General features: G+C 43.1%; 2 protein-coding genes across 3 annotated transcripts; both read right to left on the minus strand.

Moving 5' to 3' along the window:
* Positions 1–690: 690 nt before the first annotated feature.
* Positions 691–5,811, minus strand: pik3ip1 (phosphoinositide-3-kinase interacting protein 1). The gene is given in 7 exon segments (XM_037258894.1): positions 691–1,722; positions 1,725–1,885; positions 3,011–3,089; positions 3,169–3,339; positions 4,501–4,617; positions 5,314–5,421; positions 5,554–5,811. Coding segments are annotated over 7 exon segments (792 nt in total). The 5' UTR covers positions 5,657–5,811; the 3' UTR covers positions 691–1,669.
* A 551-nt stretch (positions 5,812–6,362) lies between these two features.
* si:ch211-225b11.4 (thyroid adenoma-associated protein homolog) lies at positions 6,363–18,500 on the minus strand. Of its 2 annotated transcripts, XM_037259345.1 has the most exons (31): positions 18,287–18,500; positions 18,039–18,210; positions 17,876–17,962; positions 17,769–17,796; positions 17,482–17,630; positions 17,276–17,398; positions 17,019–17,139; positions 16,739–16,878; positions 16,570–16,654; positions 16,363–16,499; positions 16,042–16,239; positions 15,275–15,971; positions 14,782–14,934; positions 14,555–14,664; positions 14,321–14,481; positions 13,734–13,900; positions 13,492–13,647; positions 13,258–13,409; positions 13,044–13,181; positions 12,606–12,710; positions 12,308–12,508; positions 12,052–12,202; positions 11,736–11,982; positions 11,243–11,479; positions 10,966–11,170; positions 10,590–10,778; positions 10,154–10,386; positions 9,913–10,071; positions 9,568–9,831; positions 9,292–9,494; positions 6,363–9,174 (listed from the first exon to the last, which is right to left on the minus strand). In XM_037259345.1, exons 1-31 carry the CDS (start codon positions 18,400–18,402, stop codon positions 8,906–8,908), a joined length of 5,553 nt encoding a protein of 1,850 aa, XP_037115240.1. In that variant the 5' UTR covers positions 18,403–18,500; the 3' UTR covers positions 6,363–8,905. The 2 variants fall into 2 exon arrangements, with proteins under 2 accessions (XP_037115240.1, XP_037115241.1); XM_037259346.1 differs by lacking the exons at positions 6,363–9,174; positions 9,292–9,494 and having other exon boundaries at positions 9,640–9,800.
* Between the last annotated feature and the right edge of the window lie 172 nt (positions 18,501–18,672).

Genomic DNA, 18,672 nt, shown 5'->3' on the forward strand with positions numbered 1-18,672 from the left:
TTGGAAGTAAATGGGGGGCTGAGTGACATCATCGCTATAAATTAAATGTGTAATATCTACGAACCGTAGCAGCACAAATGAAAGTTTTTGCAGCACAAACCAGCACAAACTAAGCACAAACGAACGGTACATTTTGGAGCAGATGCGGGGTGAACTCTAGATGACCTATAACAAGAATCGTTCATAACTAAAAAACCATAGCAGCACAAACGGCAATTTTTACAGCACAAACCAGCACAACAACGCACAAACGAACCGATTATTTGCCTTAAATATTGCATGGGGTGGGGGGGCCAGCTTCACGCAGGTCATCCACGCTTGTGGATGACCAAGCAATGTTTGTGGAGGCTCCTTTTATACCCAATCATGGTACCCACCTGTTTCCAATTAGCCTGATCACGTGGAATGTTCCAAATAGGTGTTTGATGAGCTTTTCTCAGCTTTCTCTGTATTTTTTGCCACCTTTCCCAATTTCTACTGGACGTGTTGCAGCCATGAGATTCTTTTTGAATTTTTTTTTCTGATGATTAATGATGATAAATATGTTCCAAAAGGAGCCTGCCCTCTTCCAAGGCGACCTCAAATATGTAGTTGCATAGAATCACCAGCAGAGAGAGTTAAAGGTTTCCTCCTTGAGGGATTTGCTCAGTCTAGTATATGAATTTCGATGAACGCCATTAAACATTCCAGTTTCCCACGTTTGTCTGTTTTTATTTCAGTCTCACTGAAAATCAAACACTCTTTCAAACACAAGCACTTAATTTCAATGCAACTGCATTTAGGATGTTTGTTATATGAAGACAACAATTCATCACACAAAACAATTAAACAGCAGTAATCAAAATCTCCAGTGATGCAGCAGACTTGGTGTGTCGGTGAAAAATATTTAGGGTGCAAACACTGTAGGTACATGCATCTGGAAAGTACGTTAGCGGACTGGGTTTATGTCACAAACAGCGTGTGGGTAAAATGCCAACAGGCTTCTACAGCAACCGTGCGCTTACAAAGGCAGGACTTCCTGTTCCGCCGGTGCCTGCTGTGTTCACTACGGGCAGTGTTATGTCATCCAGAGGACCAACTTTACTGCCTCTCATGCTTCCTGAGAGAAACATAATTCCTGTCACTCCTTAACCTGTGGAACTAAAACACATCTCTCAAAGTACGTACATTCCCAAGTACCATACTAAGGCATTTGTGGATGGGGAAGTCTTTTTGTTTTCTGTGGCCTTTTTTTTTCTTCCACTAATCCTGCCTTTGAGGAGGATGCCCACCTTTTCTATACAATATATTTATATACATGGTTCTGCTTGGCACAGCCAGCGGACCAAAGCACAAAGCAATTCATCACATATTCATAAGGGAGTGCACTCTCTCCGTGTACAAAACAAAAGGGTTACGAATAACGCCCTGCTTCTTATCATGTCACATTGTTATAACACTGAACTCTCCTAATAAAGAGGGCAGGCAGGCAACCAGCTTATTTTTTGGCTATCAATATATGAAAAGACATATTGAATGGCTCCCTCCTCCTTTGCATATATGTCCTTATTTGTCTCATGTAGGCAAAACGAAAGGAAACGGGACGAACGGGACACGGTATCCTGACTCCAAAAGGCAGCGGGGTCATTTTGGTCCATTAGGTTAGAAGAACCTATTCCGAAATCCTGCCTCATGCTCCAGGTGTGACCGCTTCCTGGCCCATGAGGGGTCGGGCACCCTCCACCCCGCCTGGACCGGGGAGATCTCAGGCTCGGCCATCACCACGATGGTGTTCTCGTCCACCAGCTCGCACGTGGGGTTGTAGAAGGCCGACAGGGGAAGGTTGATCCTCTGCATCTCGCGCTCGTGCACTCGCTGCTCGTGCTGCTTCTTAAGGTCTCGGCCCCTGCACAAGCGTGTCATTATATTGACTTTCTTAGTTTTCCAAAACCATAGCAGGGACAGCGATTTCAGTTCTCAGGACATTTGCTTTCGTGTGCACAATTGTGCCTTAAATGAGTGCAATATGGTGGTAGTAAACTCAAATATATCCTGGGTGACTCAGGGCAAAGCTCTTCTGTACATTAATAAAAACAAAATCAGTGCTGAATGGATTCATTTAAATATTGTACAGCCCACGGCCAGAATTGTGTTCATTGCCGTGACGCGCCTCGAGCGGAAACAGGGGCAGATGGTGAACAGAAGGCTGAGCCATATTTGCACTGATGAGCATCCAAACAAGACAAGATGTGTATTATCCGTCTCGTCATTTTCTACCTATGTAGAAGATTGAGAGGACAGTTACACCTTAGCCCAATCGCAGGGCACAATTCAGTACACTTTATAGGAATTGAACCCAGAACCTTTGATTGTGAGGCAGATAGATGTGCTCACCACATGCCTGTTCCATAAGGTATCTCTACAATGTCTGTGTGATCAGAACGACAAGGGCCAAGCTGTTCTTGCACATAAAAATGAATGATGTAACACTCTCCTCCTCCTAAATAATCAGCCTCTAAAATAGACAACAAAATAGCCTACGCAGCATAAGTGACTCATGTCCTGTTTGTGATTTGGACTTCATAATTGAATGTCTCATCCACATTATCCTATTTTCCAAGAACCTGAAATGAAAAAGCTTTACTTTCATTTCCTGCCTTCCCCCTTAACATTATGTACAAAAGCACAAACAATGTGTGTGGAATGTCCAATAAGACCTGATGCCCCTCAACACACACCGCCATTAAAGTTAGCGTGCAATATAACGGACGCTGACCAACGCAGAGCTCAAAGCTGGAATAAAAGCCATTGTGCTTCTGAAAATTTGAACTGTTGCCTCTAGCAGTGAAACACCCACACAAACACACACGCACAAAAGAAAGACTAGAAGCTCTTCTTACCGGGGAGGGGGTAAAAAAAGTTTTTTTACCATATGTACTTTCTACTGCTCATCAAAATATGTTGGTTAGTTTTTTCGACCTCCTCGGATGATTTAACTTTCTGTATTTCTACTACTTTTTCAGACACTGACCTTTTGTAGAAGTAGCCAAACGTGATGCCGGCACCAAGAAGGATTATAACCGCCATCATGACCATGCCGAGGGCATAACCTGAAAAAGACATTCGGCAAATGGCAAGTCAGAAACTATAAACATCATCGGGTATATTTTCAGAAGGCTGTATACATACCAAGCGTGCCCAGATCTTTTTTCTTTTTGGGTCCGCTGCGCGCCCGCTGGCTGATGCCGATCACTGGCTGAACAGCGGCGGCATCTCCCGAAGATGACGTCTTTGACGGGACATCGGTGCCCGGGGAGGGAGTGGCTGCTCTTGGCTCGGTCGACTCGATGGAAGTCAGCTCTGGGAACGCAACAAAGCAGCATTGCTGTTATTAACTTTTAAAACTTGGAGCTCTGCCAATGTAACATCAGCCAAAGGAATGAATTGCTTTCTTTTTTTCTGTATTTGTGTCCATTATCACATGGTACATCTAATCAATAAATGTAGACAGTTGACTGGGACTTATTGGATATGCGGTGTGTTAAATTTACTATCAAGCAGCTATAGCGGAACCTCAGCTGTCCATCAGTTTATTAATTTTCCATAACTTGGCGAGCAAGTTGAAGCCCAACCCATATGACTGCCTGTAGCTAAAACAGACTCGCAATATTAACTGTATATTTCCTATACTGGTGCTTTATTTTAATCAATATCATTTCAAATTGGTGTTTTTATTCCAAAAGATTTTAACCTATTGTGGATGTGTCTGGAGCGTGTTTTACGTAATGAATAGGGTTTCAATGTGTAAGTGTACATATTGATTTTGTTGTATAATGTGTAGAGGGAAACAAAGCACTTTTTTCAAAATCATAATGTGTGCTTTCTGGTTGCGGTTGCTGCAGTAAGGAGACCACTGATGCCAGAGATGGAAGAGTTTTGCAATCGTGCTTTTGTTGAGCGGTACAACTGCAAAACATTTGGAAAAGAATCTTTTGGAAGGCAGCAGTGCTCATAAAAAGGCCCTGCATGCTCATCAGTCAAAGGAAGTTTGGTCTTCACATCTGTGCGTTAACATTTTCCCCACATCACCTGTTTCCTCTGGAAGAACAAGTTGGCTGTTTACAAAGTTGACGTTTGAGAAATAAGTGACATCATCAACGTCTGCCAATGGAAAGTGGTGTGAGGTGGCAAAAAAAAAAAAAAAAGTCTGGCAACTGAACTTGGAGACACATAACTGTGGTGCCTGTGTTATTGTTTGTTTGAGGAAGGAAGGGAGGAAGGAAACGAAAGAAAAATTCAACTCTAACGGAGCTCTACTGACCTACTAGTTGGGGAGGAATCTTGTTTTAATTGCATTTGGATTGTTTGGGATGAAAACCAGCGATTTTAAACGAGGATGCCATCCTGACAGTGTTTTGGAAGCTGTGCAAAAATGTCATCTTGTTTCTCCAGAACATAACTCAATTTTAAGCATGTTTGCAAATCAGGCAACCTTCACGAGGAAAGGAGGTTAAAAGTCACCTTGACATGTGTCGATGGAACAGAACTGCTTCTGGACCGTTCCGTCGGGGCCCGATATGTAGCACCAAGGCCGCTCAGAGGAATCTGGGTTTCGGCAGTAATTGTGATCTCCAACACCTAGATCAGGAAGGAGCAAAACACACACATCTCTTACTGATGCGTGATGCCTCCATTCAAACACGCACACGCAAACACACACTTGTCCTGCTGTGCCTACCAAGCGCTGGATTCATTAATCATTCACACAACTTCATCACACAACAATGAGCAAGCCGCCATGGGGACAAAGACAAGAAGAAGCAGCTGCTGTTTCTGCTGTGCAAAGGGAAGCCATTTAACACCATAAACACGAGCAGGGCTATTCACACTGTTATGGAAAATGATTTTAGCATTTATTCCTTACCTATCTTAAAGTTCATCTATTTTTAGATGCACAGTAGCACTAATAATGTTTAGTAACACAGATTTGCCCCATCACTCCTGTACTAGTAACTTAAGTTGATCTACTAGGCTGCTAAAGTTGTTCTACAAGTGTGCAGAAATGTCATACAGTCATGGGCGGGGGGGGTGGACATATAACTACATGCTGAAATATAAATAGTAATAGTAAGCCAGTTACACAATTCCACCCAAGTTGTGCTCCAAGAGCAATTTTTTGTGTTATTGGTGAGGATAAAGCTCAAGATGGCTATCAAGAACATAAAAATAAAGATTGCTTTCATTCTTGGTAATAATGTGCATAGAAACAATCAGATGCATTTTTTTCCCCATTATTTTCATCATTCATAAATATGAGATGTGTTTGCTTTTTACCTGTATGAGGATTATACTGCGTGGACTTGTCCCAATTTAGACAAGTCAGACCTGAGGAGGAAGTGTGCTCGTTTCCTCTGTATCCCACTCCATTCGACTCAATGCACTCTGCAGAATAACAACAACATGGCTCCAATCAAAACAGGATTGAAAGGTTTGCGGAGAGATTGATTTCTAGATTAATTTAAAATAAACAATTTCAGTACTGTATGAGAGAGAATTAAAGTGTCGGATATTTACCTTTCTGGTTTGCATTTAAAACGTTGCTGTCCACCAAGGCTGCGCTCAGGAAAACAACGTGCAAAGACAGAAACATCCTGCATGGATGACCGAATGAATTCATTTCTCAAGGTAGTTGTTTTTTTTTTAAATCAAAAGAGAGCCTGTGCTGAGGGCGACAGACACACTGCTCCCTTCGAAGAAAGTCTCAGCCCTTGTTTTTGCCAAAAAGATCTCTCCTTTCCTAGTAAACAGCCTTGGGCTGGAGGAGGAGCTGCGTGAGGAGCAAGCAGCAACAGCAACAGAAGGAAAAACACACCTCCAGGTCCTAAAGCCTGCGACGGTCCCGACATACGCGCTTTCGACGTTACAAATGGTAATGCCCCGTCATGTAACACGAGACACGCTCAGTTACCGCCAGTCACAATATATCATCAACAGGTGTTAAAAGTACGTTACTTACTGTATTTAGTATTTTTTGGATAGATAGATAGATAGATAGATAGATAGATAGATAGATAGATAGATAGATAGATAGATAGATAGATAGATAGATAGATAGATAGATAGATAGATAGATAGATAGATAGATAGATAATTTTGAGGTTACATAGAATTGTGTGCTGTAAACTGGATTGCGCAATGTACTTCACCATAGATGTGCGTCACACGAATACTTTAAATATGGCCTGCAAGTGTTCTTCATGTTATTTAGAGTATTTATGGAATTTGCAATGCATATGTTTCGTATTTATTGCCAGGAAGATTTATTTCATAGAAAATGTACAGTAAATGGTTACACAATGAACTATAATGTGCAGATTCAGGTGTAGAAATTATTCACGTGGCATTGTTTTTGTTTTTTTAATGATTATTTGATACTGTGATTTACAATATTTACCTTATGGAAGACCTTATAGTGCATTACAGTAGATTAGAGAAATACTATGCTGCCCCAGGGGGCCCATACATATGCACACATGCAACAAACATATAGTCCCATTCAAATACTATGTGTTTACAATTGCCACATTATAACTGTAGGGTTACTTTTCATGTCTATACATAGCTTCTTGTCTGACCTACATTGACTCATTGCTTTCCATTTATAATCCAAGTCAAGTCTTATCTGGCACTAAGTAAGCGCTCATGTGTCTGTGATCTTCCCCTCCAACTCACGAGGCTTGTTTTTCCACTCAGCTAAAAAGTTGAAGACTCCACAGAGGCAGAGAAATGGCAGCTCTCGTGCTTATTTTCCCTCATCGTCAGTCCGCATTGTTGGCCGTGCTGATGCAGCCAACTCGTGACACACTCAGGCAACTCGCAGAAGCCAGGCATAGTTCCTTGCAAAGGCTTGTGCAAACACAGCAGCATCTGCACTCTGCACTGTATCGACATTGTGTGCACGTGCAGAGGAAAAACATTCCATCGACACAAACTCAAACAGTGGAAATAAAATACACAATGCTATGGACTGCATATTATATTTGTTATTGTTTCTATAGGACAACAAATAAGAGGTCCCATTATGTTTGACATCAGCGCTTCCATTGCTTCTGCCTTTAGTCAAAATATTGTACATCGTTTTGGATACCTAAACTGTCAACAAAGTAACATTGGAATTGCAGGAATAGCACCTAAACATGAACAGTTTAAGTTCCTCGGAAATTCCAAAACAAATTGTATTGTACGGTAATTCCACATGGACTCTTTAAGATGCAGGATAAAGCGCTGGATGACACAATGGAAAAACACTTGCGCCTTCCCAGTCCAGATGGTAAACATGTGCTTCAATGTGTGCACACAAACCCAATAAAATCACTTGGCATTGTTCCACATTGCCATAGTTGGTCTCTTAATTAAACCGGAAGCAGGCCGGCTCCAAAGAGGCCAGAGAATGACATTCACAGATGACATTTTAGAATCACAACTTTACAGTGTTTCAAGTGTTACATGCATAAACAATGATGAAAGCACTATTTGTTTTTCATGTCTTTGAAAAACAAGCCCTCACATTGTGTTCCCTTCTTGCATAATTGTGTCGCCTTTGCGATTATCCTTTGAAGGAAACTTTAATCATAGAAGCAAAAATAAGGCATTCTAAATGCAATGACGCACTTTTACAGAACTTGTTCTGATTCATCATGATGCGTCATTGTCAAAAATATCATTTTCTTTGGCTAAAAACAAAAGAAAACGAACACATCCTACCAGTGTCTGTGAGTGAGTCATTTATCACGCCCACCTCGAGAAGAAGCCGAAAGCAATGTGATGATGTAAGACTCTTCTAGTGTGTAGGCTGTCAACAAGCGAGCCCGCACTTGGTCAACTCAGAGCCAGTCCATCATCTTGCACTCTCATGTGGTTAGAGAAATGGACACTTATGCGGGCACGAGGCCTCTAATGGAGCACATGAACAACACGGTATTCCCCCAGCTTGGCACTAAGCAGCCAGCCTCTCTTGATGCACTGTCTGCAGATACAGAGGATGCTCTGACATTGCAGACAAATACAGATATGTACACAACTATTATGGCACACAGTAAAGCGAGGAGACCTGCCAAGGCTCAGCGCCAAGTTGAAGATTTCATAAATACTAAATTCATAATTCATTGCAGTGGGCAATTAACATTGGAATCAATAACACCAAAAGGGCCTTTTGTACCCTTATTAGAATCCCTCAGTTAACTTGTAGCAAATAATGAAAACTCTTGAGGTCTTGTTAGAAGTGGCACAGAAGTTGGACACAGATTAGGACACCAATGAGCATGAAAATGTACTTCCTTCATTTCATAGTATTTTTTTTTAGACCTGAATTGTCCCACACTGCTCTAATTACAACGTGAGTAAATTGCAAGTTCACAGTAATGATATACATTTTAAATGATTTTATTTCTTCATATGTGGAGAAGGAACCAAGTTTAGCCTGGGTTGGTAGTGGAAAATGTTATGGCGCTTTTTTCAAAATCAAATCTGTCATGTTTTAAGGTTGGTTTGATATAACACCAAACAGCATTGGGCTAACAGTATAAATATAATTTAAAACTAATCAATGTATTGCGCATTCAATTGTAGGTGCAGCAGCAAACAGGGCTAGCGGGTGCGCCTCACAGTTCTGAGTAGGTGGGTTTGATTCTAGGCTCTTGACTTCCTGTGTGGCTTTCCTTCTCCCAGTGCACATGTGGGTTTTTCCTAGCAACTCCAGCTTTCTCTTTTGACAAAACAACAGGATATCTAAGAGGGCTTGCGTGGAACAAAGTCCAGTAGAGTGCAAATATTACATAGTCCCATGAGGTCTCCTCTGTTGTCATCATCATTTATGATATCCAATAACTGTAGTCCAATCACACTCAAACGTCCACAGGAGATTTCCTCAGCTATCTTTGCATATTATTGTGAGTCCGTGGTGTGAAAATGTGACGTCTCCATCTATAGCAGATGCTAGACAAGATCTCAAGTGGACACCTTGCTCGCTTAGACGACTGCAAACATCCTTTAAAGTCATCTCCAGGGCTGAAGGATTACAAAGATGTTGCACAAGTTCAGAAGTTTTGGAAAGGTGTAGAAGGAAGGTGGCTCTTGTTAGCAAGCCGCAAAGGGTGCTGTGAAACCGGGCATCTGTGAGGAGCGTCAGCGTCTCAGCTAGGAAGAACAACATCGGAGACAATACTAGTTTTTGTTAGATTTGGCAAAAATACAGATATAATACAGATATAAAATAGATTTGTCATTTTACACCATTTCTATGTCGACACCTACCCGGCTGGAGGCCCTGACACAATGCAAGATTGTCCAGCAGCAGAGCAGCGTTCTCCTCCGCCCACGTGCTGAGGCGCTGTGCCGTCGCTAAAGATTCCGAATACTTTCCAGCCATGCGTAGCAGGTAAGGCAACACATGTGCACACATCACTGAGGGCTCAGCAAACACATTGGCCTCATCCTGCTCATAAAGACTCCCGTACCTGAAGATGACGCCACATCACGGTTAACCTCTAGTCAAGTCTATTTTGATGCCGAATCAGTGAAGCGACCCACCTGCTGTCTGCAACTTCGCTTAGCACAGATCTCAAGTCGGAGTGGGGCACATGGCACAGAAGCACCTCCAGTGCGCTCGGTGTGTCCCAGCACTCCTCCAGCAACAAATCTAGCAGAAGTGGTATAGCCAGGTTGACCTGCATGAGGTAGACGCTCCTCTGGGATCCTCCTTTGGCATGATGCAGCTTGGAGATGAAGCTAGCTGCTTTTGTTCTCACCATCTGGCTCTGGTCCTGCAGCAAGTACAGGCCAGTGTTCAGCAATCTGCATGAGAGACATTTTTGTAGTATTTGCTTTACAGATGCATTAAAGTGGAAAAACTGTGTGGATATAATCTAACAGTACTTGATCATGACAGTTGGAGGAATGAGATTGTGGCTCATTAGGGGAAGGGCAGCCACACAGAGAGCTTCAGCACAAGATATCCTCAGAACTTCAGCAGCATCAGGGGACCGCCGAGTCTCCAAGACATCACACCAGCGTTGGATTACAGAACTGTGAGAACTTTTTTTTTAAAGAAAGGAAGTCAGAGCTAAAAAAAAAACTGAACTAAGCTGGAATGAAATGTGTAAACTTGAATTCTGACCATTGGGAAAGCAAGAGGCTTGCGCCATGCAAAGCCTGGGACAGAAACTCAGAGCCGCTTCTCTGATCCTCCAGGTCCGTCAATAACAAATCTAGACACTCGAGAAGAATAGACTCCTCAAGTGGGACTGGTGGAGAAAGAGAATCCCCCGTGGCCATCACTGCTACAAAGGCTGCAAGAAGGGCCCTGCGGTATTCCTCAACGGGGCTCAACAGCGCCTCCTTCAGACTGGACTGCAAGTAAAGAGCACTGAAATAAACCACGCTTCATCTTGCTCCACATGCTATAAAATAAGCAATGTTTCAGTGTCCACAATTTGTTGCGTGTTGCATATATTTAGAATTCTATCAATGTTCTTTTTTATTTTGTTTTAAATTGCTTTCCTCATTCATGTTGAGCACTGCCTTATAAAAGTCTTCAAAAGTCTGCTACTCACCCGAAGCACACTCTGGATCAATTCTTTCAAGTGGGTGTTCAATGAAGCATGGTCCTCCACCACCCATGTGACCAAGGCCAGCCTCAGATCACAGCTAGCAGATCTAAAAGTTTCCCAGAGGTCACGTGCCTGCTCGGGGTTGGTACAGAGCAACTGTATGGCTTGTTGATGGAAGAAAGACAAGCCAACCTGAAATTGAGGAAATAGCTGTCATGTCTTGATAGTATTGTTGGAGAATAGACACTGTTTATGTGTACTGAATTATTTTCTATAATACATATAGATAAAGGGAGGGGGCTTTGGATTTTTTTCTTTTACAGTTCAAATGCAATGCATCAGAATGTGTATAAAAACGAAGCGCTACGGTATCACGCACCTGAAGTCCCCGCCGGGGTGTACGGAGCTCGTATATGAGAACGTCAAAGAGTTTTAAGAGAAAAGTCTCGCTGCAAAATTTTCGCAGTGACTCCACAACGGCACCATATGCTGCTCTCACCAGCGGGCAGCGTTGAGCATCTGTGGCAAGCCACACTGATGCCTCCACACTGCTCACCACTGCATGAAGCTCTGCTGCAGACACACTGCGCAGACAGACGAGAAAAGAAGTCAAAGTCTGCCGGTTCTGATGACTAAGTCGGAGTTTAACGACTCACCAGTCTTTGCCGAGAGTTTTATCCAGGACAGCTTTTATGTGCAGCAGTTGCCCGTGGAGCCAGTTGTGACAGCAGCGCTCCGGTGTGCGGGGCAACAGGGCTGTCAGATTGATGAGGATGTTCATGTACTCTGAGGGGGGAGTCATGGCGACAAGTGCCTTGGAGGCCGTCACTCTCACACTGTAAATAGGACTGGCAGAGAGCTGGAGTAGAGGAGGCAGGAAGTCCGCTGAGGGTCTGAACAGATAAAATAAGAGAAAATATGAAGTTGTCGAACAAAAATAATTGAAGATTTATGATTACCTATTGGTGCCGAATTGAGGGCTGTTTGCATTAATAATTTGAAGTTCTACTTACAGCCATGACAACTTCAAACACCAATTGAATTAAACTTTCTATACATGATAGGTGGAAATTATACAATTTTTTTTAAATGTATACATTTATACTGCCATATACTTTGATGTTGTGATACTGACTAGTATAACCTTACTCTGTTGAGCCCTGGACGCCAGGCTGCAGTTGGGATAAAAGGGTAAGAATCGGGAAGAGCGATGGCTGTAGGCGGAGCCTGGCTTCCTCAGGTTGACACGGTAGGTCACAAGCTGCCTCTCGCAGTTTCTCAAGGAGGAAAGGTTGGAGCGTGGGGTAGTGGTGCAAGAAGGCGTGGGGGGACATGCCATGCTTAGTCCCACCCTCAATCGTGGGCCTCTGACCGAGCATCCGTGAGCAAAGAGAACCTGGTGAACACATATTACATGAGCACTCATAAAACCATCCAGGTGAAGCGTAATGTGCTGGTGTCCTACTGTAAAGTTGCAGAGCTGCATTCCTCATGGCCCAGCAGGGAGAACTGAGCAGAGTGAGCGCTAAAATAGCGACACTTGGTGCAAACTGAAGAATGGCGACACTCAAGCAAGATCCACGTACCAGAGCCTGCAGCGTGTGAACTGCGCACACCTATGATGGGCAAATGGAGAGTTAAAAACATTTGAACACATTCCAATCTCACATGAGTTGCCTTTGTGATCAGAAAACACTATTGCTATACATTTGCCTATGCACCTGTGGGAGGTCCAGCGTCTGGTCCCAGTTCTCAGAAAGTGGGACTCTAGCAGTGTCCAGTAAGGTTTGCATGACATGTGTTAAGAGTGGTCGTGCTTTACTGGCCTCCTCTACTGACACAACACACAGGATGAGCATAGGCAACCCTGCAGCCCGCCGTGTTACAGAGGTACAACTCGGAGATTGCACAACTTGTAATGCCTGAGGATATGAGAGTGAGAGAGTGAGATCCTGAGTGTAAGCAAGGAAGCATTTATTATATTTATTCAGGCAGCGTCAATATGGGAAAGCAATTTACTTGTTGGAGCATGTGAGATGGTATATCCCTGAGCTCAGGTTCACTGCTGTTGAGTAGAGCGGAACAGAATCTGGTGAAACCCACACAGCATCCCTCTACTGCCCCCTAGTGACAAAGAGCAGATTTGTTATTTTCATGCACATGCGGTAGCGGTAGTTCAATATAAATTTGTCTTTGCATGCAGTAATTTTCAAATTTCAAAATGGATTGCAGGTCACTGAAAGGTAGTCATTACTGCCTGGGACTCCAAAATAAAAAACGGTTACATTTTTTGGGCGGTTTGACAGTTTTAAATGATGTTTGTATTGAAGTAGTTTTGCAAATAACTCCCTTCCGTTTAAATATATATTTACAATGTGGGGTGTTAGAATTTTGACTGCAACTTTGAAAGTAAACATGATGTACCGCGAGAAGCATGTGACAGACACTTAAACCTACCCAGTGACGGCATTTGAGGAGAATATTTCTAAAAACATCTGATGCCATTTCTAAATGTTGTTTTGTTAGAAAGCATGTGTCAGGCTTGGCTTCAGAGAGAATTCTTTCCACAAGAGATCCTAAAAGGATCCCCGTTTCCTAATGAAAAAGACAGAAATACAAATGAGCAATAGGAGTATTCAAAGTTAAGATTGCCACAAGATTGCACTGGTACCTTAAGTGACACCCAGCAGCAGGTGAGAACAAGGCTGTGCTCCTCAGACAACAAGACACATTCCTCTTCACCATCTCCTTGGTTTTCTCCAGATGAGTGAGCTATCAGAGAGCTGATGGCGTTCCCCATATCGCAGAAAGAAGGGGGTGCATCTAAAGGAGAATTGATTTCAGATAGTGTAGTTTGCTTTATCCTTTACGTTCAAATCTAAACAGCATTTTTAGTGAAGATTACCACTTTCAGTATCCTGCTGTCCGTGCAGTACGCCGAGCAGGAGCAATGAAATGTTCTTCAGCAGGTTTAGCAGATCGGTGGTCAGTGTTGGACCAAGTGAATCACAGATGCTGCATGTGTCCTCCAATAAACATTTCTGTAGGGCGCTCAGAACACCTGAAACCAAAGTCACGACGGATAAAATAACAACTAAACTTAAAAAAACTAAAGGAATGGTGTCCAACTTTTATATTGAGACTCACCATGCATAGGCTTGGTTCTAGCAGAAAGCATCACATCTGCCTTGGCTGTGAGATAGTGATCTTCAAGTTCCTTCACAAGGAATTTAATCAAACTGGAAGCCTTAATGTCATGGAGATCACTGACATCAATGTCGCTGTTCACTTTGCCATCAGGAAGGCCTTGCCATCTAAAAAAATAAAGATCAAATATCTAAAGTACTGTAAGTTCTGAAGGAGGCACAAGACTAGAGCTGCAAGCACTTCAAGCATACACACTCAAAGTTCAAAGCATTAGGTACAGCAGCACCTTCTAACACAAGAGATGTATCAATTATGCTTGACATATTTAGACAGGTATGAATTTAACAATTTCTTTATTTTTGTGGTTGCAGTCTGCAGCTAGTATGTATAACTCGTTGCAAAGGCCCACAGTTGACAAATACTAACGACATCCCCGGATCTAAACCCCATCCAGAGAACAACCCCATATGGGGGGGGAAAAGAAAACTTTCAAATTTGTTGGATGGGTGCAGTCAGAATTTTCACACAGGTCCTGTGTCATTTGTACAGAACAGGTCAACAAAAATGTGTTTGGTGGTTGGACTTACTTGTGATGGAGGACCTTCACCATCAGCGCCCCCATCTGAGCCTGCTGGACGCGAGGACTGCACACAAGCTGCTTGGTACGTACGAGCAGAGCCGTGGTGACATCAGCAGGCAGAACGGAAGGGAAGAATCTCACCAGTAATCCCGCGGAAATTTCGCGAATCTGAAACAGCAAATATTTAGTTTTTTATCTTAAACAGAGGAAGAGAATAAAAATGAGGCTTGAGCAGCTCTACTTCATTTGTGGAATCTTCCAAACAGCTGATGAGAACCAAAAGTCTTTTTCTGGAGAAGAAGTCCCACTGTCCTCTCGACCTAGCACAGCTAATGAGAGATCCCATGTTCACTGGAAAAAACAAATCAAGGGGCCAGACTTATAAAATACTGGAAAAGAGATATCATTGATCCCGTGAGGGAAATATTATTTGACAATGTATGGACACGACAAAGTGCCCATACTGACCGGGCGGTTGTCCCTTCTTCTTGTCGGGGCTCCAGGTGTCAGTGCAAGTCTCCAGCAGTGCAGACAGTAACAGTAAGACAGTTTTCTTCCTCTGATAACTGTGATCTGGTGTCAAATTGCAGAATACCAGTTGGCTCAACCAGTCCACAAAACCTATGACAAATAGAAACAAAAATAGGGATACATTATAAGCACACACAGATCACTCACGGATAATTATGCAGACCTGCACAATCCAATGCTTGAGTTGCATCGAAATGCTTTTAATATTGTGGTAAATTAATTTCAATTTGCAAAGACTTGCAGGAATTTTACTGACATGAAAATATATTCCTATTACTATTGTATATCTATTATTATAGTCTTATTACTATCATCAATAAAAAAAAATTGGGGACAAATTGGAAAACAAATTGGATTTTTCTTGTTATTTAAAGAGAAAAATCAAACTTTTAACAAAAATGGAAAGACTTCATAATGTTATCTTATTCACCTATTGCCATGGCAAGTATTTCCATCTGGCTGGTATCCTGCTTGGCCTTTTGCCGTTTGATGTTTGCCAAGCAGCCATCTCGGATCCGAACCAAAAATTTCCTCACCGCTGCTTTAAAATGTTGTCGAAAAAGCGAGGACTCCGAGTTTAAGTTCTGAGGGATAAAGGCTCTCATGATAGCAAGTTCTACTTGTGTTGGAATCTCTTTGGTCTTGGGGCTGCAACACAGTAAATTGAGAGCAGCGAGTCGAACTTTATCATCTGCAGAGCCCAGGGCGAGCTGAAGGATTTTGAGGGTAGCGCTCCCCTGCAGAACCCAGGGAGAGCTCCCAGTCACAGCCCTGTAGCTACTCATAATGAATGCCCAGGCACAGAGGTGGCCTGGTGAGCACGGGTCCAGAGAGGCCAGCAGAGGCTCCACAGCGGAAGGGAATACTTGGAAGGTGCAGGGGAGTAAATACGTGCAGCTGTTACTTTGAAGAATAACTACATGTGAGGTCAGCGCCTCAAGAAGGACAGCTAACCACCGTTCCGCCCACTTATTGCCCAGCTGCGACTCTGAAACAGCGTCAGCGCAAAGCTCCCTTCTCTGCTGCTGGATCAGACACTTGTAGAGTTCCGACCCGCATGGAGACAAGTGATCGTTTGACAAGCACTTCAGGAGGTGATTTGGTATCTCAGCATAGTGATCCAGCACCTGCTTGATGAAATGGTTGTGTATTAAACAACAGCGCAAAGATCAACACTACAAAAGCATTCTTGCTCACCGTGTCGGTCCCCAAATATGGAAGTAGAGCACAGAGGCGATGATACTTGGCTTTGGATTCCCAAGGGAGTTGAATAATTCGATTTAGTAGAGTCAAATAAAGAGGCTTCTTAATGTCACCAAAGCGCTCACAGTCCATGTCATAGAGCTCCAACAGCAAACTAAAGGTAACACGGGCACAGTCGGACACTCCTTCCACCTAACAGTGCACATGAAGACAATTTATAAATAGGTTTAGAAAAGAAATAATGATCTCATCACTCAAAGTAAATATAACACTACAAATAATGTAAAGCTATTCCAATGAAGTAGTTGAACTCACTGGACTTTCAGCACTGGTCCAAATGAGAGAAACGAGCTGTTTCTGCAGGTTGCTACCATCAGCCAGAAAACGGCCACCCGTCATCTTCCAGATATGAGGCACACATTCTTTAACCTTCTTCAGCCATAGTAAGAACACTGCAATCATGTGTCATATTTGAATAGGAGATTCTTGCATGAATTAAAATCACGTCTTTATCCGACTCACCCTCGAAGGCAAGGTAGTGACCATTCAGCTTCTCCTTGCACAAATCATAAAGCAGAGGAAACAAAGCATCCAGCAGTAAGCTGCCCTGTGAAGACAATTGTGCATCATTTGGTCAATAAAGTCGACATGTCAGTCATCTTATGTCAATTATGCAAGCCAACATATTCACCTCTGCGCCCGCTACACAGGAACTGAGCAAAATGTGAGGTTGACAGCCCGTCACGAGGCCTCTGCTCATTGCCAGCTGACCCATTCCGTCCACCGAGAGGGGGCAACACTGCACCCGAAGGGCCCCCACAGTCAGCAACTCTTGAGGACCAAAACTTTGTTAGAAGCCTCCAACCAGTCGTATGCATATGTAGAATTTAAAAATGTATACTAAAGAAATGGTAGCGAAACACCTCTACGATATTTTGCTAGTGCTCAGTAGTCCAGCAGTGATGTTGTACCTGAATGAGAGCTTTGTAGAAGAGCCCAGGCAGCGGCTGCACCTGTGCTGCTCTCTGATGCCGTGTTGATGAGCATGGCCACGGCGGTCCCCGCCAAAAGACGAGTGTCTCTGTTCCTGCTCTGAAAGACAAAAAAAATTAGGATGAAAGAAAAGCGTTGTGAAGGGTTTGAGGATGAATCAAGAAAGAAGACTTTGACAAAAATATGCCGAGTCTATTTAGGTTTTAAATAATTAACAGAAGAGGTTATAACAAACCTGCCCAAAGATTATTTCTGCGAGCGCCTGCAAGATGTCCTTCATGACAGGGCTCCTCTCTGTTTTGTCCCAAATTGCAAATGAAACCTCTTTAGACAACAGCTGAAATATCTGGAGGCAAACCTGCGGAAATCACATATTAGGGCCAAGATGACTAGCTGTTAAGGAAGATCATGGATTCGACACATTATTTCAATTGGACTAACCTTCACAGCCATGTAACATAGCTGCCCATCTCGCAGGGACTCTTGTTGCAATATTAAAGGGAAGAACTTGGCCACTTTGTCCAGAAAGGAAGGACAAAGCTCCCGCCACACATCACGGCCCACAGCGCTGACCTCCAGGAGCATACAGGCTAAAAGTGTCAAAAAAATGACTTCTTCAGTCTAATGAGATTCAAGAATTATATCAATCTTTTTTCTCTCTTTCATGTTGCTGTTTAATGACAGCATATAATATGCCAGAAAAGTGCACCAATACGGTGAACACCAACCTCTCTGAAGGTCTTCAAGGGAGAATATCTGGAAAATGAAACGTCAGCATTACCTTCCTGCAGCTTTTGGGAATGCCAGCAACGTTTTGAACCGAGTTCCTGTGTACCTGCTCAGAGTGAACGACAGAGTTCAGACAGATGTGGATCTCGTCGAACACCAGCTGATGATCCACCTTCGCCAGATGTTGCAACATCTGCAGAGAAGGAGCAACTGGAAGCATAAGCGAGATGACACTTGAATTTGATCAGCAAGCAGACTGGAGAATCGACCTGGTCCACTTTTCTACAAGCTGTGGATATCTGCACCATGCGAAGCTGCAAGGAGACGAGTAGTCTGACGAGAAGTTGGAGATGATCACGCTCCAGAATATGTAGCTTCACGATCTTCAACAAATGGGCAGCCTCGTCCAAACTGCGCTCTTTACTCCTTTTAACATCGCTCCTGTTCACAGAGGGTATATATCGGGCTAATATTAATGTCATCCTCAAGGCTGGGAGGGTGAAAAAAACAAACAAACCTGGAGCACTCCGAAAGTTTATCCAAAACGCGCTCGAGTTCTTGATTTCCATTGGCATTCCATTGGTCGATGACACAGTTTTGTAGACTTGTCAGAAGTTCCTCAAAAGACATCATTAAGTCCGCCGCATTGACAGCAATCACAAGACAGACAACCGTGGAGGTGTGGATCACAATCACGATGGATCACATCACCGCTACGACCGGTTGGAAAGTTGTCATTCTGGCTTCGTAGCGACTTACTGCCACCTGGTGGACGGAGTGTACAGTTCTCTTACTTTTAATACTGCACATTGATGGAACTACAAACGATAAGCAAAAGGGTAGAGCGCAACAACTAAAACAATAAAAAATCATCATAAATACATTTTAAATTTGACAATCTAA

The sequence above is a fragment of the Syngnathus acus genome, chromosome 9 (genome assembly GCF_901709675.1).
Source record: "Syngnathus acus chromosome 9, fSynAcu1.2, whole genome shotgun sequence".
Lineage (NCBI taxonomy): Eukaryota > Metazoa > Chordata > Actinopteri > Syngnathiformes > Syngnathidae > Syngnathus > Syngnathus acus.

Coding starts and splice junctions, on each gene's coding strand:
- si:ch211-225b11.4 (XM_037259345.1), bottom strand. CDS start 18,402: ATGATGTCTTTTGAGGAACTTCTGACAAGTCTACAAAACTGTGTCATC. Junction 16,879..17,018: donor TCTACAAAGCTCTCATTCAG/GTACAACATCAC, acceptor TTGGTCCTCAAG/AGTTGCTGACTGTGGGGGCC. Junction 12,509..12,605: donor CATCTCACATGCTCCAACAA/GTAAATTGCTTT, acceptor TCATATCCTCAG/GCATTACAAGTTGTGCAATC.